Source organism: Triplophysa rosa, linkage group LG12, assembly GCF_024868665.1.
Source record: "Triplophysa rosa linkage group LG12, Trosa_1v2, whole genome shotgun sequence".
NCBI lineage: Eukaryota > Metazoa > Chordata > Actinopteri > Cypriniformes > Nemacheilidae > Triplophysa > Triplophysa rosa.
Genome location: NC_079901.1, coordinates 2,270,579 through 2,294,962, shown reverse-complemented (window position 1 = coordinate 2,294,962; position 24,384 = coordinate 2,270,579). Strand labels below are relative to the sequence as shown.

The window sequence follows — 24,384 nt, the reverse complement described above, 5'->3', positions numbered from 1 at the left end:
TTCCTGCAGCTACTCTCCCCTGGGCGTCTCGGCAGTTCCGGAGGTGTCAAGAGCAAATTTCCTTCTAAAAGAGCAAATTTCTCCAGCATGGCATGGTCCGCTGCTCTCGTGGGTGCAACGCGTTCATCGAGGAGGGAGACGGACACGATGTCTGCCTCAGGTGTGTAGTGTATTTCGGGGAAACTATGAGTTTAACCACAGTAACATACGTATAATTAATTGTGATTAACCATTAATTATTTTATACACTTTACCTGATGCAGCAGAGCTAATAACAGCGACAAACTAAATACACTCGTCTCGCGAGTGATCAGCAGATCGTATATCAACTCGAAAACATATTACTTTCCTGGCCTTGGAAAAACAATATTCTTACTGTATTACAGTACCACTTCAGAAATCTTAACGAAATCAAGCAGTTTAAGTGATATGTGATAAATAAACACAGAAACAATTCGAGCGTGGATACACATGCGGTTTATTTATCTACACTACGGGGGAACTAAAACCAACTACTAACAAAGACCAAACATTAACAAACAAACATAAAAACGCAAAACAGAGAATGAAAGATATAGATAAAGCAAAGAAAATGTCAGTATTAAATCAGCTATTCACTCTGCACGAACCATCAAGGACAGATCTCCTTATTTAAAAGGGGCAAAGCTTATACGCAACTGGTTAGCAATAGTTCAGATACTTGCATTGGCTTCTTTGTTTCTCGGGACACGTGCTGGCGCGCGTATCAAAGGGTCCTGATGTGTTCAGAGCAGGCCGTGAGTCCGTTGATTTAGCTGAAGCAAAACTGCCGTTAGAAGCTGTCTCTGAGGAGAGGCAGGTCTCGAGAGGTTGACACTACGAGCGAGCGAACGCGCACGAGCGCGAACGCACACAAGCGAACAAACATACACAAAAGAGCAAACTTTCCTGCGTGTTCAGATGTTTTAACACAGAGGGCGTCACGCCCCTCCAAGGTGGGCGATCCAATGTGATGAGATAGTTTTGGGCGCGAAAACATGTTTCTTTGTCCGGCACACTCACTCATTTGCATTTATGATCGCCTGGGAGTTTGGAGCAGGAATAGACTTAGAAAAGAATAAAATGAGTATGGTATAAAATACATTACTGTGCTATACACCATATTCTAAGACATGAAAAGGGAAACACGTAGATATGAAAGATAAAGGGGTTATGATTACATTGACCTGTAGTTTGGACAAGAATGTAAATATACACAGAATACCACTAAGCACATATGCCTTTGAGGTTATAGGTGAAGGAGACTAACATAGAGACAAGCATACAATGTGGAGATTCATGTGTATACACTTTACTGTAAATCAGTCTTTTGTGGCTAAGCAAAGAGAAAGAGAAATTATTTTGGAAGAATTTGAGGCTCTCAGTCTCTGGGGGCCACATGGCTTTTCTCACTTTAGTGAACAGTCCTGTCCTCCCCCAAGAACCTCCTTTGAAGTCTAGGGAGAGTATCCGAATCTGTCCTGGTTTAGATGAAGGTGTTGAGAATAGTACATTTGGCCAGACTTGTTGGTGCCTGGTCGTAGTCCTGCTGAGAGGCTACTGTGTTTTACTATCACAGATGGTAAACTTTGATCCGACCATACCCTACAGGTGTTTGGGTCTCTGGCACGCTGAGGCAGCCTTTGTGGATACGTCCTGCCTGCACTGCGGGCAGATGGCGATCCAGACGTTGCGGTCACGGGTGGCTGTGTTTTTTATGGACACAGCCACCAACCCGTCTGCTACCCGTTCCGAGACTGCAAGGGCTACGGCCCTGCTGTCCGCTTCGGTTAGCACCGGGGGTGATATGGGGATCACTGTGAGCATTAAACCGTCAGCCGCAGGCTCACGGACCATTCACGCCCTGTCTCGCTCGTCTGAGCGTCCACCAGGAGACGGTTCTACCCCGTCTTGTTCCTCAGTCACGTACTCGGGAGTGCGTGATGAGGATGAGGAAAGAGGAAACCGCCACCCCGCCAGCAGCCGTCGCGGAAGCAGAAGCGGCCCTGACGGGGGGTCCCCAGGGAGATCGAGCTACCATCGGCCCAACCCCAGTGACATCGCTGGGGGATCGGACAGGGACGGTTCCTGCCCCGTCTCACCATCTGCTGGCCTCCTCCGGGGGGCCAGTGCCCACTTTCTCACAAGAAGAGTTTCCTCTCTCTCTGGGTCGTTACAGCTGCTCCCACTCTCGACACGACATTGGACAGCAACTCGACATTGCGCCATGGCGAAGCGCAATGTTGAGTATAAACACCAGCCCTCAGCACTCTCAGTCAGACAGTGCGTTGAGCTGCACAAACGCCAGGCAGGAAAAACAGCACAGCCGATCTCCTCCCCGGGGGCTCTCCCCCAGCAAGGGATCCACATTGCTGGCCATCGAACCACCCCCTGCTGGGGCAATGAGGGAGATCGAACCCCTAGTCCCCCTGTCTTGGTTCCTGGGAGCCTGGCTTCGGCTTCTCAGGCCATCAAGTTGGCTGAGGAGAACGATCCGTCTCGGCTACGCGATCCAGTTCGCCAGATGGCCGCCCAAGTTTCGGGACATCCTCTCTACCTCAGTCAGAAGCAAGGATGCTCCCGTGCTTCGGGAGCGATTGAGCCCGTCCTACCAGCCGAGATGTCCAACGGGTTCTACAGCCCGTACTTCATTGTCCCCAAGAAAGACGGGGGGCTGCGCCCCATCCTAGATCTGCGTGTCCTGAACAAGCACCTACACAAGCTGCCGTTCAGGATGATCACGCAGAAGCGCATCCTGTCATCCGTCAGATCCTAGAGTTGTTGGCTGTGCTACTTGCACTGAGGAGGCTACAACCTCTCGTGCAGGGCAGGCACGTGCTGGTCCGGTCGGACAGCACAGCTGCCGTGGCGTATATCAATCGTCAGGGTGGCATTCGCTCACCGCAGCTAACACGACTCGCCCGGCGCCTCCTCCTCTGGAGTCAGCAGGTGATCAGCTCCCTGCGAGCCACACACATCCCGGGCATCCTGAACCAGACAGCAGATGCGCTCTCTCGTCAGTCGACGCCTCGCGGAGTGGCGACTCCACTCCCGCGCAGTCCAGCTCATGTGGGAGCAGTTCGGCCAGGCACAGGTGGACCTGTTTGCCTCCCCGGACTCCACCCATTGTCCCCTTTGGTACTCCCTGACCGAGGCACCCCTCGGCACGGATGCCCTTGCACACAGCTGGCCGTGGGACAAGCGGAAGTACGCCTTCCCCCCAGTGAGCCTCATCGCACAGACCCTGTGCAAGGTCAGGGAAGAGGAGCATCAAGTGGTACTAGTTGCCCCTCACTGGCCCAACCGGACTTGGTTCTCAGAGCTGATGCTTCTGACAACAACTCCCCCCTGGCCGATTCCCCTGATAGAGGTTCACAGGGGAAGGGCACGTTGTGGCATCCCAGGCCAGACCTGTGGAACCTCCATGTCTGGGCCCTGGACGGGACGAGGAGATCCTGAGTGGGCCACCCCCGGCTGTGGTGGAGACCATCACCCAGGCTAGGGCCCCTGCCACTAGGCGGTTATACGCCTTTAAGTGGCGCCTCTTCTCGTCCTGGTGTGCCTCTCGCGGAGAGGACCCACAGAGATGCTTGATCAGGCACGTGCTGTCCTTACTACAGGAGAGACTTGAGAGAAACCTCTCCCCCTCCACACTGAAAGTGTATGTTGCCGCAGTAGCCGCACATCACGAACCAGTTGGTGGCAAGGCCCCCCTTTGAGCCCCTGGGAGAGGCCGCTCTTTCTCACCTCTCGATAAAAACGGCCCTCCTAGTGGCGCTCGCCTCCATCAAGAGGGTGGGGGACCTACAGGCATTCTCTTTGTGGAATTCGGGCCTGGAGATTCTCACGTGATCCTGAGACCACGGCCCGGCTACGTGCCCAAGGTTCCCACCACTCCCTTTCCGGACCAGGTGGTGAACTTGCAGGCGCTCCCCACTGGGGAGGAAGATCCAAACCCGTCCGTGTTGTGTCCAGACGCACACTGCGCCTCTACTTGGACCGCACGCAGAGCTTCAGAAGCTCTGAGCAGCTCTTTGTCTGTTTTGGAGGTCAGCAGAAGGGGAGGGCTGTCTCCAAACAGAGGCTGGCGCACTGGATCGTGGAGGCCATCGTTATGGCTTACCGATCACAAGATCGCCCCTGCCCATTGGGAGTGAGGGCACACTCCACCCGGGGTGTGGCCTCCTCGTGGGCACTGGCTCAGGGCGCCTCTCTGGCAGACATCTGCAGAACTGCGGGTTGGGCTACGCCCATCACCTTCGCGAGGTTTTACAACTTACGCGTGGAACCGGTGTTCCACAGGCATTCCATCCATCACAAAGCACCTCCCTGAAGGGCAGGCTGGGCAGAGCAGCCCTGCCCCCTTAGGCCGGGGAACAGCTGAGTTATCAACCACATAGCTCTAACCGGACCTAGTGCTCCAGACGTGGTAACCCCCCCCCTTCCGTGGGCTGTTCCGTCTGATGTATCCTCATGAATGGTTTCCACCTTGGTAACCCATGACCTCCCTAGATGGACTTCCACCCTGCGGTTAACTCCTTCAGTCCGCACGTTTTCCCATGAGTTCTCCCCTGATGGTGAGACCATGTGGTGTCTGCACTAATTCCTCCCTATGGTAGGATAGTGCTCTCTGTAGCGTTTTTCCCCCAGGGGGGATTAATGCTTATCCAGTGGCCCTTACAGTGCCGGGCGGCTTCTCGCTGTTAGAGAATCCAGGCCTCCGCCTGTGACGGCCGGAGGCAGGGGCTTCCCACCTTTTTCCTCAAAAGCTCTGGGACCCCCTCCCTCTCCACTGGACGGTTACAATTCCACGCTAGCGCTCACGTCTGACTCGCCCAGGCCAGTCAACGTCGCTCCGCTGGAAATTATGACGCGGCGCAGCGCTGTGGGGTTTTCCATAGGAACCCCATCTGTCGGCTCGACACAACATCGAGAGACCGACAGAAAGGGAACGTCTTGGTTACGGATGTAAACTCAGTTCCCTGATGGAGGGAACGAGACGTTGTCCTCCTTGCCACAACGCTGGCGCCCACCGTAGTGGTCGGGGGATGCTCAAGCTCCTCAGACCAAGAGGTGAATGAATGCTGCGTGCCGTGTTCCTTTTATACCCGGATGTCCGGGGCAGAGTCCGGCATGCAAATTTCATTCGCCAATTTTCATTGGCCTTTTCAAAATAATCAGAAGATGATAGGTTCTCAAGTCAAACCCCATCTGTCGGCTCAACACAACGTCTCGTTCCCTCCATCAGGGAACTGAGGTTACATCCGTAACCAAGACGTTTCATGGACAAGGTTAGGTGATGGGATCAGCGAAGCTCTTCTTGCTTAGATTTGGTTGGTTGTTCTGCTCATTGGTTGTCCTATCATTAGGCAGTGGGAATACAGTACATAAATTTGGTTGTGAGGTGGTTTGGCCTCGTGAGCAGTGTGGTGTAACTAGTTACTAAGTAATTAGTTACGGTAATTTAATTACTTTCCCCTTGAAAAAGTAAAGTAAGGGATTACTCTTATTTTTTTCTGTAATTTAATTACAGTTACTTCTGATGTAATTAAACTAAATACTTTGTGTAATATGTTTGTGCAATATTGGAATTGACATCAAAATTCAAAGTCTAACTTTAAAATCCTTGCTTTAATGTATAATTCTCACATTTGTAATACTTTGGTCAGTTAATAATACTACTTTATGTAGTTTAATCTTATTTATTTGAATGAATTAAATAAGCCGTTTCATGTCTATCCTTCAATCACTTAACTAATCAAGGTTGAGATATAGAAAGTAATTAGTAATAAGTAACTAAATACTTTTTGGAGAGAGTATTTTGTACAGTAATCTCATTACACATACAATTACAATTACATAGAATATGTAATTAGTAACTAGTAATTAATTACTTTTTCAGAGTAACTTACCCAACACTGCTCGTGAGTCATGGGGTTGCTTCATTTAGTTGCCCATCAGGTATGTCTATGTTTAACTCAACTCAACTTTATTTATATAGCGCTTTTTACAATTTCCATTGTTACAAAGCAGCTGTACATAAGACATATTGACTATAAGCAAACCAATTAAAGTTGTACCTGCAAAAACAAGAAAAAGGTGAAAACAAAGAAGACAGACATACCCACATACAAAACACTCCACACACACAATATGCACATGTACTAACACACACACACACACACATACACGGAAGCGCACGCACACACAAGTATGCGCACACACAAAGACACTCACACACGCACAGTGAGAGCACACATTTAAGATAAAGGAACACAGTTTAAGACTGTGTTTGTAATGTGGTAAAAGTGGTATGGTTTTGTGTTCCTTCACAGTCTGAAGGTTGAGTCAGCTGATTCGGGCACGAATGGGACAGGTGTTTGCCTGATGCTACAGATGCATTTGTGTCCTTTCGTGCGCAAAGTGATCCCAGATATACTGAACCAGCCCACAGTTTCCCAGCATGTTGTTTGTAAAATCTTGACGATATTCAGATTTATACCTTCTGCCGACCTTACTCTATACACCAAACTGCAACTCTGTTGGCATGCATTGATGAGATAAAGACTTAGCTAAACTCAATTTATTTTTAGTTTGAACTTGACTAAAACAGAAATCTTACTTGTTGGTGCCCCAAACCTAACAAAAAACATAACTAATTCTCCAAAACTTGATCTTGAAGCTACATCAATTATTCAATCGGCCAATTCATTAAACTTAGATGCTTATATCAGCCAACTCTCTAAAGCTGCATTTTTTCAATTCGCCGTATTGCCAAACTCCGTCACTTCATCGGCCAAAAAGATTGAAAAAATATTAGTACATGCATTTATCACATCTCACCTCGATTACCGTAATGCCCACAGGCAGTGTTGGGTGTAACCAGTTACTAAGTAATTAGTTTCTTTAATTTAATTACTTTTCCCTTGGAAAAAGTAAAGTAAGGGATTACTCTTATTTTTTCTGTAATTTCATTACATTTACTTCTGATGTAATTAAAGTAAATACTGTGTGTAATATATGTGTGTGCAATAGTGGAATTGACATTAAGACTGACTTTAAAATGCATAATGTGTCCTCACATTTCAATTCAATGTTATTTATATAGCACTTTTCACAATGTGCAATTTTCCAAAGCAGCTTTACAGGAGAAAATAAGAAAAACACGCAAAAGGTAAAACACAGCACAGGGCATGGTGTTTATAGAACAAGCAAGATCATTCTAGTAAATAATATCTAATAAATGCAGTCACCCGGCAAGCAAGTCAACATGGCCCTGTGGCGAGGAACCCAAACTCCAATGATAAATAAATGGAGAAAAAAACCTTGGGAGAAACCAGTCTCAGGCGGGAGGGCCAAGTCCCCTCTGACGTGTCACAGCTGCACTCAGTGACTTTGATTAAAAGTTACTGAGTAAATGTTTATGAAAAATAGGGAGAGCATATTAGTTGTGATTTAGGAAATTTAATTTGTTGAAACTGTTTTGGTCTAATTTTGTCTTATTTTCGATATCAGACAATTATGTTATACAGTAAGCAGGGAAAATAGTAATGCATAATGTACCTATAAGGGGTTCACCCTGAAGAATGATGCCACGCTACCAAATCCTTGTTCAAAGTGAGATTTATTTCTAACAGGCAAACAGGAACTAAAAAAGGTAAAAAAAAATATCCAAGAAGGAAGGTATAATCCGCTTGATACACACAAGGTATAACTTCCAAAAAACAGATGCAAGAAGATAGAAAACACGGTGGCAATCCAACAAAGAAATAACCAGATCTGACAAAACTACAAGTGAGGTGTGCATGTAAATATTGTCCGGGTAATGGATGACAGGTGGCGGAACAATCAAGATGGCTGCTGGGATGTGACGCATTATGGGTAATGGAGTCCAGTGAATCAGTAGTCCGGGGATTGTGAGCGTGAAACTTTGGGGAAGAGAGATGATGTGGTGGGTGTGGTCGGGGCCGATTGGATGGACGTTACAGTAACTGAGTGCAGCTATAACTTAAAACTGCTGTCATGTGATGTAAGTTTAGCATTAACTACTAAGTATTGTAAATTTAGCATTAATGTGACAAGTAGTCCGTTACATTTGTAATACTTTGGTCAGTAAATAAGATTAAGAATACTTTATGTAGTTGCATATTATTTTTTTGAATGAATTAAAAGTCATTTCATGTCTATCCTTGAATAACTTACCTAATCAAGGTTTATATAAGACATAGAAAGTAACTAGTAAGAAGTAATTAAATACTTTTTGGAGAGAGTAATTTGTACAGTAATCTAATTACACTATTGAATATGTAATTAGTAACTTGTAATTAATTACATTTTCAGAGTAACTTACCCAACACTGCCCACAGGTAGTGTTTAGTTATATTACTACCCCTCACCAGGGGTCTCATTTTTTTTTAAAAAGCGTAGGATCCTTATTAAAAGTGTGAGTGCGCCCGAAAGCCAAAAATATTCAGACTTATAAAACTGTGCGTATGCACACCTGCAAGCAATATTCGCTTTATAAATCACAGATCACCTGCAAGTGTGCGTACTTGAATCATCCTCATACCCCGCCCTATACACACCAAATTTTGATCCATAAATAGTCAATGCAAAGCACCTCATGAATGCATCCAATCCGCTTGAAAGCCTCACGTCACGCACCACCATATATGGAAGTTCATACCATTTCCAGGTCCAACCGCTATCAGATGCCTTAGGAAAATAACAAAAAAATTCTATAATACTGCCGAAAACCCCCAATCCCATGCTTTATCTCCACAACAAAATCACAAATGTCCAACTATGGAAATTCACTGCGCTTTACAAATGAATAATTGTTACAATTAGGAAATTATTAGAATAAGCCTATTAAAGCCAAAGAATGTCACGGATGTGGCAGGAAAGAACCCAAATGCAGGACAGCGATGATGAAGGGGTTAACAGAGACTTTAATACAAATAACAAGACAAAACAAAAACCCACGATGGGGGAAAATCAACTAAGGATAAATACAAAATAAAAACTTCCCACGAGGGGGCAAAATGAAAACAAGAACAGTAAAACTAAACTAAAGGACACGACCAAACGTCTTAAATCAAACACGACACGACACGACACGACAGTGTAGAACACAAAACTCACAAAACAGGGGCAAGGCTGGGAACAGGACCACTGGACGAGGAACATAGCAAAACACAGTACAACGTACAATCCACGAGCACAGGACAAAGAAACATGAGGGTATATATAGGCAACACAAACGAGGGATACGACACAGGGCAGGTGTGGGTAATCAAACACTCAGGGAAAGATAACAAGGAAACGAGAAGAGCGGGGCCAATGACGAGACACTGGAGAGAACGAATATTATTGTCAAAAGGACCAAAGACTTTGTCATGGCTCTGCTACAGGACCAAGAAAAACATGACTAAATGAAGCAGAGCCATGACAAAGAAGGTCTCTGCAGCATTTATATCTTTACAATTAGACATAATTCCAAAATCACATAATCAATTAGTGGTATCCTTCACCTGAGATGACATTTGAAGACGAATGTTTTATCATTCGGGTTTTGTTATGAACACCATTATAGTTAAGGAGGACTAAAAAGGAGGATAGATATATATAGAAACGATTGTGAGAGCTTAATGGCTGTATTTCCAGACATTGACATTTGATGATATATAAACAGTATTTAAGGAAAATGTATTTAGTTATTTATTTACACTGTGTCCTGCAGTTATCGAAATTGTAACCTACCAGTGGGTAGGTAGGGGGTCCCAGAGCTTTTCTTGAAAGGTGGGAAGGCCCCTGCCTTCAGCCCTCACAGGTGGCGGCCTTGTTTCTCTAACAGTGAGAAGCCGCCGGTCCTGTAAGGTCACTGGGTAAGCGCTACTTCCTCAAATGGGGGATGCGCTACAGAGACCACTTCCTACCGTAGGGAGGAGTTTAGTGGAGATACCAACATGGTCTAGCCGTTAGGGGAGAACTCATGGGAGGAATGTGCGGACTGAAGGAGTTAACCGCAAGACGGAGGTCCACCTAGGGAAGGTCATGGGTTACCAAGGTGGGAACCAATCATGAGGATACATCAGACGGAACTGCCCTCCTGGGGGGTTACAACATCCGGTAGCACTAGGTCCGGTTAGAGCTATGTTGTGGATAACTCAGTTGGTACCCGACCTAAGGGGCAGGGCTGCTCTGCCCAGCCCACCTGCAGGAGGTGCTTGCTTTGTGATGGATGGAGTGCCTGTTCTTCACCCAGTGGGAAAAGAAGGGAGGCTAAATTAGTATGCTGACCCACCTAGAAAAAAGGGGGGAAGGTACTGTCATAGGCGTACACCCTACCGGCCGTCGGTCTTACCTGATGCCCTGCAAGACTCGAGCTGATACCGGTTTTACGCGGAGGCTGTAGGACCTCACAAAGGTGTTGGGTGTAGCCCAACCTGCAGCTCTGCAGATGTCAGCCAGAGAGGCACCTCGAGCCAGTGCCCACGAGGAGGCTATACTCCGTGTGGAGTGAGCTCTCACTGCCAGTGGGCACGGGCGATCTTAGGACAGGTACGCCGTAGTGACAGCGTCCATGATCCAGTGCGCCAATCTCTGTTTGAGACAGCCCTCCCCTTCTGCTGATCTCCAAAACAGACAAAGAGCTGCTCAGAGCTCCTGCGTCTCTGCGTGCGGTCCAAGTAGAGGCGCAATGCGCCTACTGGACACAACACGGATGGGGTTGGGTCTTACTCCCCGGTGGGGAGTGCCTGTAAGTTCACCACCTGGTGTCTAGGGGGAGTGGTGGGAACTTTGGGCACGTAGCCGGGCCAGGGTCTCATGATAGCGTGAGAATCACCGGGCCCGAGTTCTAGGCAATCTGTGGACACGGAGAATGCTTGTAGATCCGCTATACTCTTGAGCGCCATCCGGAGAGCCGTCTTCATCGTGAGGTGAAACAAAGGAACCAAATGATCAGGTTGTGCTGTCCTAGAGACTTACCAGCAACTGGGTCGTGTTGAGTGGAAATGGCGGCTACATACACGTTCAGTGTGGAAGGGGAGAGATTACTCTTGAGTCTCTGGAAGGACAGCACGTTCCCGATCGAGCAACTCCGCGGGTCTTCTCTTCGAGAAGAGCACCAGGATGAGAAGAGGCACCACTTACAGGTGTATAGCCACCTAGTGGCCAGGGCCCTAGCCTGAGTGATGGTCTTAACCTCCGCAGGGGGTAGGCCACTCAGGATCTCCTCGTCCCGTCCAGGGGCCAGACATGGAGGTTCCAGCGGTCTGGACTGGGATGCCATAACGTGCCCTTCCCCTGGGAAAGCAGGTCCTTTGTCAGGGGAATCAGCCAGAGGGGAGCTGTCGTCAAGAGCATTAGCTCCGAGAACCAAGTCCGGTTGGGCCAGTATGGCGCAACTAGTAACACTTGATGCTCCTCTTCCCTGACCTTGCACAGGGTCTGTGCAATGAGGCTCACTGGGGGTAAGGCGTACTTCCGCTTGTCCCATGGCCAGCTGTGCGCTAGAGCATCCGTGCTGAGGGGGGCCTCGGATGGGAAGTACCCTAGCGGGCAATGGTGTCCAGGGAGGCGAACAGGTCTACCTGAGCCTGCCCGAACTGTACCCAAATGAGCTGGACTGCACGGGGGTGGAGTCGCCACTCTCTGCGAGGCGTCAACTGACAAGAGAGCGCATTGGCTGTCTGGTTCAGGTTGCCTGGGATATGTGTGGCTCGCAGGGATCTGATCACCTGCGGACTCCACAGGAGGAGGCTTCCGCCGCAGCTGCTGACGGGGTGGTGGTCTCCTCTTCGATGTCTTCTTCCGGGGGGCCGCCTGAGTGGGGGGCGCCGAAACTGGAAAGTGTCGAAGAGGACCAGGGCTGCTGGGAAGCAGACGGTGCCTGGGATGTCGACGGCCAGAGGGCGGCCGAATCGCGGCGGGGGAGGATATGCTTGATATCCTCTGTCTGCTTCTTTACTGTCGAGAACTGCGGCTCGACAGTATCACCAAACAGCCCCCCCTTGCGACATGGGTGCGTCGAGAAAGCGGACTTTCTCGGCATTACTCATCTGTGCAAGGTTCAGCCAGAGGTGTCTTTCCTGGACCACAAGTGTGGACATCGCCCGACCCAGGGCCCGTGTGGTCACCTTGGTCGCCCGTAGAGCGAGGTCAGTGACGGTGCGGAGTTCCTGCATAAGCGCTGGGTCGGTCTTACCCTCGTGGAGTTCTCTCAACGCCTTGGCCTGATGGACCTGCAGGATGGCCATAGCATGGAGAGAGGGGACAGCTTGGCCCGCAGCAGAGCAAGCTCTCGACACCTAAGATGCCGAAAAAACCTACATGCTTTGGACGGGAGTCTAGGTCGAGCCCCTGGGGGACATCGACGTATCCTCTAGCTGCCCCACCATCGAGGGAAGAAAGGGCGATGGAACTAGTTGACGTGCACGCGCCGAAAGGGGGCATTTCAGGTCGTACTAAGTTCCTCATGCACTTCCGGGTAAACACGGCACTGGGGGCGAGTGCGGCTTGGAGCCGCTCTCAAACCCGAGGTACCATGTATCCCGCCGCGAGCGTTGGGAGAGGCAGTGCGGTGCACTGCAACCCAATACCGGCGTCCCGGGAAAGCATGGCTGATATTTCGACGTCCGCTTCTTCCTGGGCTCGACCCCCCGAGGGAGGGAGCTCCGATGAATCGTCGGAGTTAGATGCCAGTAAGTCACCCTCCGATGCTGCAAGGGACATCTCATCATCATGCACCATTTCCGAATACGTGGTTGAGGAACAAGACGGTGGCACCGTCTCATGGGGAATGGTCAGACGAGCGAGACAAGGTGCGAACGGTCCGCGAGCCGGTGGCTGACGGATTAGCGCTCACAGTAATCCTCATATCACCCTCGCTGCTCGCCGTAGCGGACAGCAGGGCCGTAGCCACTGCTGTCACGGAACGGGAATCAGACGAGGTGGTGGCTGAGTCCCGTGGGAACACAGCCACCAGTGACGCAATGTCTTAATCGTCAACCGCCCGCAGTGCGGGCAGGACGTATCCACAAGGGCTGCCCCAGCGTACTGGAAGCAGACCTAGTGTCCGTCCCCCTCCTTGATGAGTGTATTGCACCCAAGAGAACAGCGGGACATGCCACGCTGGAGAAATTTGCTCTTTTAGAGAAAAAAAAACTCAAACACTTCTGGAACTGCCGAGACGCCCAGGGGAAGTCGCTGCAGGAAGGGACAGTCCGCTGCACTACGTCGTACGATTCCAGCAGTAATTCGGCGTAGAGTTTGAAGTCTCGAAGTCGATCAGTGTGAAGGCTCCGAAGAAAAAAAGGTGAATGAATGCAGCACGCCGTCCCCCTTTTATACCCGGATATTCCCCCGAGGGATATGCCCGTTCGCATATCCGGGGGCGGAGTCCGGCATGCAAATTTCATTCGCCAATTTCATTGGCCTTTTCTAAAGAAGTCGGAAGCAATAGATTCTCAAGGACGAACCCCATCTGTCGGCTCGGCAAAAAGTCGAGAGTTGGTGTAAATCAACTCAGAGTGCACATTTAACTTGGAGTTGGTTGAACCTCCTTATTGAAACGGGCCCATGTTTTACTCACCTTTTGGCATTAAAACCCATTGAACCGTCTGTTGTGCATTAGCATAGCAATGGTAAGAGAAACCATGTGCCTGTAAGATGGGACACAGTGTTATAATGTATATGGAGAAGAGCAGAGGCCAAATAACTGGTCCCTGGTCCCTCAGGAACCCCAGTAACCAGTTGATGTTATTTGTATATCTCACCTCCCCAAGCAACCTAGAAAAATTTACCTAAGGTAGGATTCAAACCAGGAAAGGGAAGTTCCAGGATTGCCCCGTGATGAGAGATTGGTCAGAAGAATTTGATGATTAACAGTGTTAAAAGCTGCAGACAGGTCTAGGAGAATAAGAACTGATGATTTGCACCCAGCTCTTGTCCTCCTTAGAGCTTCTGTGACTGACAGCAAGACAGTTTCGGTTAAGTGGTTGCTCTTAAAACGTGACTGGTTACTAATCATTCTGCGATGATGACACCTGGTTAAAAACAACTCCTTCAAGTGTTTTGCTATGAATTTGAGGAGAGAAACAGGTCACTAGTTCTCTAGAAGTAAAATGTCTAGTGTGGGTTTCTTAAGCAGTGGGGCTTGAATGCCTGTGTGGATAGATGTGTTGATGAGGTCAGTGAGTGATTGCAGGAGTGTAGGAGGGATTGCTTGTAAAAGGGGTGTGTGGGAGTCTTAAGAAGTTGTTTAGTTTGTGAAGAAGTTATCAAAATCGATGGCCGTTAGAGAGTAGGTGAGAGGTGCCGGAGGGGGACAGAAGAGAGAGTTGAATGTTTTGGAACAGCATGATTCTGAGGCATTGTCTATCTTGTGGAAAATGTAGTTTTGGCACTGTGAACCTCAGCAGAGAATGTGGAGAGCAAGATTGGTATTTACTGATGTCAGCTGAATCTTAAGATTTGTGCCATTTTTTATCAGCTGTTCTGAGTTTGGTCCTATGTTCATGGAGAACATCAGATAACCAGGGGCTGCCTCCTGGTGGAAGGAGGACAGTCACATGATGTGTGGTTAGCGACACTGCTGCCATGTTTAGGTAACAGGTGAAACTGTGATCACAACCATAAAGATCAGATTTTACATCCAATAAAACTGTAGCAGTGGCAAGTATTGAGATGCAGTCCTGCCGTGTGGCTTTTCATATTACATCTATGAGGGAAAACTCCAGACGAGTCTTTATTGCTGTACATTGCAACAACTGATATCCCTGAGTTTGACATGGCTTTTAGCTGGGATTGTGTTCATACAGTGTGACAGAAAGCAACAATCACAATCACAGACCCCATAGTGTGCAGCCAGATGAACTCCAATCTACGTTTTAAAATGAAAACAAATACATGTTACAATTACATAAAACAATTATAAATTTGTAAATAAAATGCAATTTTACTGTAATAAACAATGAATGTATCAATTACATTTTGTTCTCAAATGTTACATTTACTGTATATTGTATTGTTTATTTCACTTACATTATGTTTACAACGGTTCATAATGCCGATAGAACAAATTATGATTTATTGTTGAGGCAACTTGTGTTTAGAGGAAGATTGATATTGCATTATTTTTCTCAGCAAGTGAATCAGTGTGTTGGATTGTATCTCTAGATGAATTACTGGTCTGTACTGATTAGCCTGATTTACAATACTGTTTACAGAGCAGAGAGGTCTCTGTCTCTCTATACCCAACACCATGTGTCCAATGCTGCTCCGTCTCCATTCTTTGAGCCTCTCTTTGTGTTGCTCTGCTGTATCTACAGCTGTACAAAACCCAAACTCACATTCTTGGCTTGCTGGATGGAGGCAAAGGCAGAGGATGAAGCAGCTAGCTCAGGTACGGCAACTGGCTCATTTTTAGTTCATCTACATAACCAGCTTGTTATTACGTATATTTTAAGAAATGCTTAGTGGGAGGGACAGGGTTGGATGGCGAGTTGTCATTTGTAACTGTTGACAGTACGAGAAAGATAAAGGGGCAGTTTCCCGGACATAGGGATTAGTTTAAACCAGGACTAGGCCTTAGTTTAATTAGAAAATGTAAGTAGTTTTAACAAACATGCCTTACAAAAAAACATTACTTGTGTGCCTTTTGAGACAAAACAATGCCACTGATGTATTTTAAGATATGTCAGTGCAAGTTTGGATAGCTACATTTATTTTAGTCTAGGACTAGTCTAATCCCTGTCCAGGAAATCACCCCAAAGTATTTGGATAATACAGTATATCAAATGTCAAATCTGTTTTGATGTTAATATTCTGTACTAGAGTGGATGCTAAATAAAATGGATTGTAAACTGATGAGCTCAATTGTTTGCTGGTTACATGGAGCATTTTACAAACATCCGTTATCATGCATTTCAAGTTATAAAAGTTCAAGTTCAAAGCTTTTATTGTATAGTGGTCGGAACCATTGTACGTGGGTGGGAAAGGACCCACTCACATTTTACGACAAATGATTTTGGACCCACTCACTTTTAGCGTATTTCATTCAGCGCAGAGTGCCCTCAGTCAAATCCATTACACTTGAGGAATGCATAATAAATTGAAGGCATAATAAATTAAACTCTATTTCGCGTTTTAACTTTTTCAAGCTTTTCAAATTTACAGGAATGTAAATGACCAAACATAAAATTTTATTTTAGCTAGGATTATATAATATAAAATGTCTACTTATCTTTATTTTCTATTCTTAAAATAAGATGTTTTCATGAATCACTGGTGAGCCCTTTCGTAAGATGATTTCTGTGCATGGATCTGCGTTCGTTTCTTTGTTAGATTGGTAAATGAGTCCCATTGTCCTTTAAAGTTAGGGTTAAGGTTGAAATAAATCTTGACTATCTCTCTGGACATTGAGGACTCATGAACTGGCTTTGGGTCCACTCCCGAATGCATAATTTTCTCTAATTTGTAAATGTCAAAAATGTATAATCCAATTATATAATACTAAAGAGTATACATTATCATAATTAATTTTCCTAAAGAATTAGTGTTCTGTTTAAATTATAGCTGGGTCATTCATTCCATGTCAACTCAACCAGAGATCCCCGGCTTGAATTATTTATATTTTTACAGAAGCAAGACCAACATTGGAAGTGATGAAAACCAAAATATTAAAAGTCATGGATGAATATTTAAGTAAGTAAGTAATTAGTGGAGTAATCCACTAATTTGTAGAGGATGGTAAAAATGTCAACTTTTCCCTTAAATTTGGAGCCATATCAGAAGGGGTAAAAATGACATGAGAAACATGCCAGCATCATTATTTTATTTTTACACAGAGATCGGTAGATCTATTAGTAAAATCTGCAGTCTTTAGCAATCCTTGTGTCAGAGTCTGCCACGGAGGGTGTGGCAGCGAGGAAAGAACCCAGATGCAGGCAGGCAATGCAGTGAAGGGGTTAACACAAAACACTTTATTAATCAAACAAACAAAACACCCTCGATGGGGGAAAACTGAACTCTAGAACCTTACAAAAACAAAGACTTCCCACATGGGGGCAAAACATAAAACAAGAACAGCAAATAACCTAACTAAAAAAGCACGACACAACATCTTACAAAAAAAACACAGCAGGGTAACAAAGGCCCCAGGGGCAGGGTAACTCACAACACGAACAATCCACGGACAAGGAACAGGAATATGGAAGGCCGTTTTATCAGAAATGTCTTTAGACGTAACGTGTACAGACGTTATAACGCACGCGTTTTTGCGCCTAAAGACGTAATTTCGTCTACAGACGTATTGGTCTTAGCCAATGGAAAGTCACAAAACGGAAAGATTTGCATAAAATTGATTAAGCATATAGTCATGACGTCATCATTAGCGTAACCACGTGTCATTCATGAATTATACATATAAACGTGATGCTCCCTCATGCGTGGCACTGCATATGGTCCTAGTAATGAATACGTCAGCGTATACGTGATTTTACGACAGGGGAGAAGAGGGCATTTCAAAATACAAGCGGTATAGACAGACCATCGAAAGCATGGCTTTGCGAAATTTTCTTAACAACTGCCGACGCGTTTTTCAAGAATGTGTGCATTTGTAAAATTATATGTATTATGCCATCAACCCAATGGGCAACATGGGCTGCTGCCGAGAGTCCCGAACACTAAGGGATCCCGAGAGAGTTCTCATTTGCATTTTAACATTACACATATTTACATTAAACATAACACATATTTGTCCAGTATTATGCATATCCGAATCACTACGGACAGTACATGAAGATTAAAATCATGTTAAAAACACGAAAAATGTCAGAAAACCAGTAAACGAGGAAGATGCGTTTTTTATTTTTTGTATGAAGCATAAATGATGTTTCATTAACAAAGTTCGGGAGAAGCCGGAGCACATAATCATCTCGGCTGGTTCCCTATCAGCAATCCTATCAGCTCAAGCGAGAGTCCTTATAAATAAGACCAGAAATCTCACCTGCGCCATCTCTACAAGTAATTCAACACCCCTCCACCTCCCCGTTAAAATACAGCTTTCCTGTAGCTCAGTGTTAAGAGCATTGCGTTAACAACGCAAAGTTGTGGGTTAGATCCCAGGGATTGCACATATGTATAGGATAAAGCAACGTAAGTCGGTTGGATAAAAGCGTCTGCCAAATGCATAAATGTAATCATGTTGATTATATTTTAATGCTTTAATAAACGCGGCCATAAGCTACATGCTTAGCGCTGTAAATACACCGCTTGAGCATTCAGTGTCCAAGCACAATAAACGTGTGAACTATAAAAGTAATTGTAAGATACTAGAATAAACTTTTTAAATGCATAGCAACAGCAAGTGGCTTTGTGTGACCCTCCGACCCAAAGTTTGAGATCCTTTGATATGACCATACTGCCAGTTAGTGTAGCTGGTTGATACATTTGGGCATGAGATTGCGGGTTCTCATACTCATTTCAAAATTAAATAATATCGATGGTTGGATTTAGTTTGCAATTTGGTTTATTTTTATCCTATGAGTCCTAATAAATGCAACTTCAACTATTTCTAAAGTGCTTATTTTATAAAGAAAGCCGCTACCTCACATAACGCAGTAAAGCAGTACTTGCATAGAGTGAATAATTGATTGTCGAACATCAATATTTATTCAGCACCACCACCATGGAAAGCACCTGGTAACGTGGGGCGTAAGAAAGTAACCTCTTATAGGTATAGTTTAGGAAGTAGGCTATACGCCTAGAAAAGGATTACCTTGAGTTAAGGTGTAACTTCAGAGTCTTCATAGTTAAGAGACAACATTAAAGGGAAACGCAGCCCTGTTATATTTAACATTTTATTTTTGGATCACAGCACAGGATATTGGTAGTTGACGAATAAATTGGTTAGTTTTACATTATTTTATATTATTAATATTTATGTTTATCATATAAAATAACATAACAGGGATTTTATCATATAAAATAGCATAAGAGAGATTTATCTTCGTTCTTGGGTTTTTTCCTACATTTTTGCTGTCACACCATAGGACAAATTTGCATATTAATCATTTAATCATTATTGATTTAATCATTAAATTAAGCGTATCATTGCCATTTTTTAATCAAATAAGTTTAACAGCCAACAGAAAAGAGTAGCAAAGATAAAATATCAGTAGGGTCTGCATTGCTGGATGTGACTCTTATTTTGACAACGGAGCCGCTAAGGTTTACTCGTCTACACGCAATTACGCGTCCACGCGTCTAACGTCTGTAGACGAAATTACGTCTTTAGGCGCAATAACGCGTCCACGCGTCTAACGTCTGTACACGTTACGTCTAAAGACATTTTTGATAAAACGGCCTTCCATACAGGAAACACGGGTAGACACGGAGACTTCACTTACACAACTACAGGGTACACGGTACAAACAACGTAATCCACGAACACAAGACAAAGAAACAAGAGGGTATTTAAAGGCAAGACAAACGAGGGATAACGACACAGGGCAGGTGTGGGTAATTAAACACTCAGGGGAAGATGACAAGGAAACGAGAGGAATGGGGCCAATGACAAGACACTGGAGAGAACGTATATTATTGTCAAACGGACAACAATATGTTTCTCTCCACACATAACCTAAGGACTCTGCCCCGATCCCACCACACGACTAGAATTTCATAAACAAGACGGTGGGACCGTGACACCTTGTTGCATTTTATGCCAATGGTAACAGCTGAAAAATTAAAACTGTTTTTCATTCTGTCATTCTATTTATTGCCCTACCCTCACACTAAACCTAACAACTCTGGGGGAGAAACCACCCACCATATGCTTAAATTTAAATTTAAATATGAATTGCATTTTCAGTGAGAAATGGAGAACTTTTAAATAAAGTAAATAAAGTGTAAAGGCGTGTGTTACATCATGCAGTGCTGCACGGTGTGTGACACTGCATATCGCGAGCAGACCCGGATTAAGAATTCAGAGGCCCCTGGTCACAAGTGTCTTGTAGACCCCCATACACACACACACACACATACACACATGCGCACAATAAAGTTTTGAATTATAGGGTACTATGTATAGGAAACACCTCTATCTTAAACAGGATTACATTGACAGGTGACAAGCTATGATCACAACCTGAAGGACAATATCAACAGCTGTACACATCTTTCATCATTCAGGATTTACACCACATGATTGCAACAATGTTTTCCTGGACCATAGGCAACAATATCAAGACATTTCCTTGCATACTACACACTGGCATATGCAAACACACACTGTCTCGCCTTTACCAATTCAGTTCTATCAAATTCTTCCATAAGGGCCCGCCGCTCCCTTAAAGGGGCCATGTGACATGGCTAAAACGAATATTATCATTTGTTTTAGATGTAATGCAATCTGTATACACGATTTAAGGTTAAAAAACGCTGTATTTTCCACATACCGTGCATGTTTGTATCTCCTCTTTGCCCCTGCCTCTCGGAAACGTGCAGATTTTTTACAAAGCTCATCGCTGTGAAAAGCGAGGTGTGCTATGATTGGCCAGTTAACCAGTGCGTAGTGATTGGTCGAATACTGCAAGCGTGTGACGGAAATGTAACGCCTCTTACCATATTTGGAACATCAGGTTCCAAAAAGGTGGAACATCTTTTGTTCCCATACCTGAAGTGATGTACATAGTATGATAAACAAATGAAGGGTGATGAGAATGTGGTCATTAAAATTGTGAATTCCATCAGTCCATTCTGTACATCAGCCCACAGTCAGGACATGCTCTGCAGAAAAACCTAAACAACAAAATGGAAAGAAACAGTTGAGAAATAACAATTTAAATAATATTTAAATAACAATGAAATAATATTGTTATTGATTGCTATGAATAATTTAGCAAGTTCCTGTGCACTTTTACTTTGTTTTTAGCATTAGTTAAATTAGTATGGCTAAGATCATATGGAGGATATATTTTGAGATGTCTTACCATCGACAACATCAGTATGTGCGACAAGTTTGGCATGTGCTGTTATGAGCATTGGTTCACTAAGATGCCCAGCACACTCCACACATGAGGTTTCTTTCAATATCCTTGTCCACCATCTTCATCTGGCTTTGCTTTGCATAAAGAATCTTGTGTGTCTTGATGACTCACCACTAGATCTGGCCTGACATCACTCTCTGCAGTCATGAACAGATGTCCTTGCCAAGTGCCAAGATGTCTTTTTTTGTCATATGCTGCTATACCCCTACCCAGTCTGCTGTGGTATGATATTTGTTGTTTCATATATTGAAATGAACCACAGTCACCTCAACAGCAAGTGGAACACCTGCATCAGTAGCTGCTTTTTGTTGGTAGCTGCTTTTTAGTTTTAAATTCCAGGGAGAAATGACTATGATAAGCAAAAACTTGTTGACACAGTATAATTAAATCATTCACACGCATACCTTCTTGTTGAACTGCATTTTTCATGTGATTATCTACATGATTTTGTAGCTCGTGTAAATGGTTAAACACCAGTTTACAGTAGGCACTGTGGTATTATGTGCAACACAATTTGCATCTCTCAATAGACAGCAGGGGATCCTGTCCTCGCATAATTATTTGTAGGATGCATCTGTGCATGTAAAACAAACATATACACAGTACAATAAATAAATAAAAACTATGATTCGAAATACGGAGGGAGTGAAAATGCAGGTGAGGAGTCTGTGATGGTTTTGAATGCTAGCATTAGAGACCTAAGCCAGCCAGACCACACGAGGCCAGAGCTTTCCCTATCCCATCTTTTTTTCCTTTTCACGGAGTCATCTCAAGAAATATCTGCATACACACAAATCCGCTAAACCGACTCAAAACGATGTAGTATACATGCCAAATCAGTATGTGGCGCTGTAATTCTGCCACAGAGATAAACTAAAAATGGAGAAGATGATTTGGAGCGTGCTCATAAATTTTGCGCCCTGGGGTGATGACATCATCGTTTCAGGAAATATAGGTTGTTTTGTTTTGTTTTTATTGTACAAATTTCAAAACAAACATGTATGCCACAGCACACTACACAAATTAGTTAGTGTTGATACAGCCTTTGAAAAAGAAGGAACATAAAGACAAATAAATTACTTAAAGAACATTTAAACAAACAATTGTAAATAAAAATAATTAAATAAATAAATAAATAGGAGAGGGTCTTAATCTAACAACAAAAGCATATCCAAAATAGAAATAAAATTACAGGCACTTTTACTTTTCATAAACCCGAGAGACTTTACTTGTATCCTTAGATCATTGAACCAGCCATTGAAATGTGGTCTAACTTTGATGTATTTACATTTGTGAATATAATGTTTAGCTAATACAATCATTATATTGAACATAAATTCCAGGTTCTTGTCTTTCAAGAATATGCCAATCTTAATAGATGTTGCAGTCAAAGGATCTATTGAAATATTCTTAGATTGAATCCAACCTTGAAAAGCAGTCCAAAAATCTTGCAAAAGTTTACAATGAAAAAACATATGCTCTACTGTTTCTATGTCTGTTTGACAAAAACTACAAGAATTATTCTCCCAATTAAATCTATTATGTAAAAAAAGTTAGATGGATAAATATTATATAAAATTTTAAATGAAACCTCTTTGGCTTTAGGAAAGACTGAGTAATCTAAATAACGCTTTCTAATTTTCTTTGCTACTTCTTCGCCAAATTCTTAAAAATGTAATTTCTCCTCACTTGACCAGGATAATATAGCTTAATAAGTACCTTTCTAATAAACTTGTTTGTAAACTGTTACAATATGCTGCATATATTTATATCTTCAATACAGAGTGGTCTCATTCTTGGTGCAGTGTTAGAATATATTACAATTTGTTGTGCCATTGATATGAAAGTTTTAGGGATAGCTCTTAACGCCTTATTAAATTCACTAACTGGGCAATGAAAATTAAAAATATTACAAAATTCTCTATACTGTAGTAAATTACCCGTCTTATCCATTAACTGGGTTATCGACCAAATTTCTTTATCCATCCAACTCTTCAAAAATATAGATCTTTTATTACTTAGAATGTATCTGTTGTTCCATAAGGGAGTATTGTGTGGTGTAAAATTGTGTTTGAACCTTAAGTTCCAATACAAAAGAACCTGTTTATGAAATTCAGATAATATAGTAGGCAGTTTACACAAGTCATAGTCACATCGTAATAACAAATCAATTACACCCATCTTCTGAAATATTGCATCAGGTATGGTACACCAAAATGAATCCTTAGGATTAAGAAAATAATTAAGCCATTTTAATTTTAGAACCCCATTCATCACTGAAAAAATCAATAACATTCATGCCACCTTCTTCAATACTCTTAATCATATCAGCTTTCCGAATGTAATGACATTTCTTCTTCCAGGAAATATAGGTATCGTTTGCGGTTTCCGGGACCCAGTTTCAGGCTCCCAAAACGCCAGATCCGTGTAGACGAAACGCTGATACGATACAAAATCCTAACGTATACAGCTAAATGCGTCTCCGTATGGCTGGCCTCTTACTAACAGCTTGCGGCAGCGCAAACGACTTTTTTGGGGTAAAAAACTACTGTGGGTACTAAAGACAGATATGGTTCAAAACAGATAAACAGCCATTGCGCTTTATTTAACCTGAAAAGAGGATTCATGAACTCAGTGACAGCATGATGGCATTCCAATCACAACACAGTTTGACGAGAGATGTAGTGGCTGGCGAAAATTAGGTTTTCAACACGTTTACATTTTAGATAGGGTTGATGTTTTCATCATTAATAATTTATATTTTATTCACCAGCAATACCCCTGACTTGTATAGGTTTATGTACTCTTATTTTGTATAATACTGTTCAAATTGTTCTTTATTAATAAAAAAAAAAAGCTCCAAAACAGGCTGTTGCTTTCTCCTATTGGCAGAGACACTACACACTGCATTTGGCAAAGTAAGGCAGTAAGCAGTCGATTAAGCAATATGATAGTAGGCTACATCTTAGTTTCTGACAGTTTAAATAAGATAATATAAGTGTAGTGTGTTAAGGGCGAAAAGTTGACATTTAATGCAAAGGATTTATTTTACACTATCCCTGATAGCACACAAACGTCTGCTGCCGGATGTCATATAGACATCTACAGATGTCTATGTTTATGATTTAGAATGGATGTAAAGCTGCTCTTTCTAAGATGTTTAGTAGATGTTTTTACACAGCAGAGGTTTTCCAGATCTTTAACAAACGTCTTTGAGGCATACCTGTGCTTGGGTATCAATTAATCTGCAACATTTTTTATGAGTTGTACCATGTTTTACACTCTTTAAAACTTAATAAATGAATATGTA

General features: G+C 43.8%; 1 protein-coding gene across 1 annotated transcript in view; it reads right to left on the bottom strand.

The window, feature by feature from the left end:
* The window catches only part of mthfsd (methenyltetrahydrofolate synthetase domain containing), a 75,892-nt gene extending 54,387 nt beyond the window's left edge, over positions 1-21,505 (bottom strand). Inside the window, 2 exon segments of the mRNA XM_057347525.1 lie at positions 20,484-20,826; positions 21,018-21,505. Of these exon segments, the coding sequence (XP_057203508.1) occupies positions 20,484-20,550 (67 nt within the window). The 5' untranslated portion in view covers positions 20,551-20,826; positions 21,018-21,505.
* Positions 21,506-24,384: the final 2,879 nt, after the last annotated feature.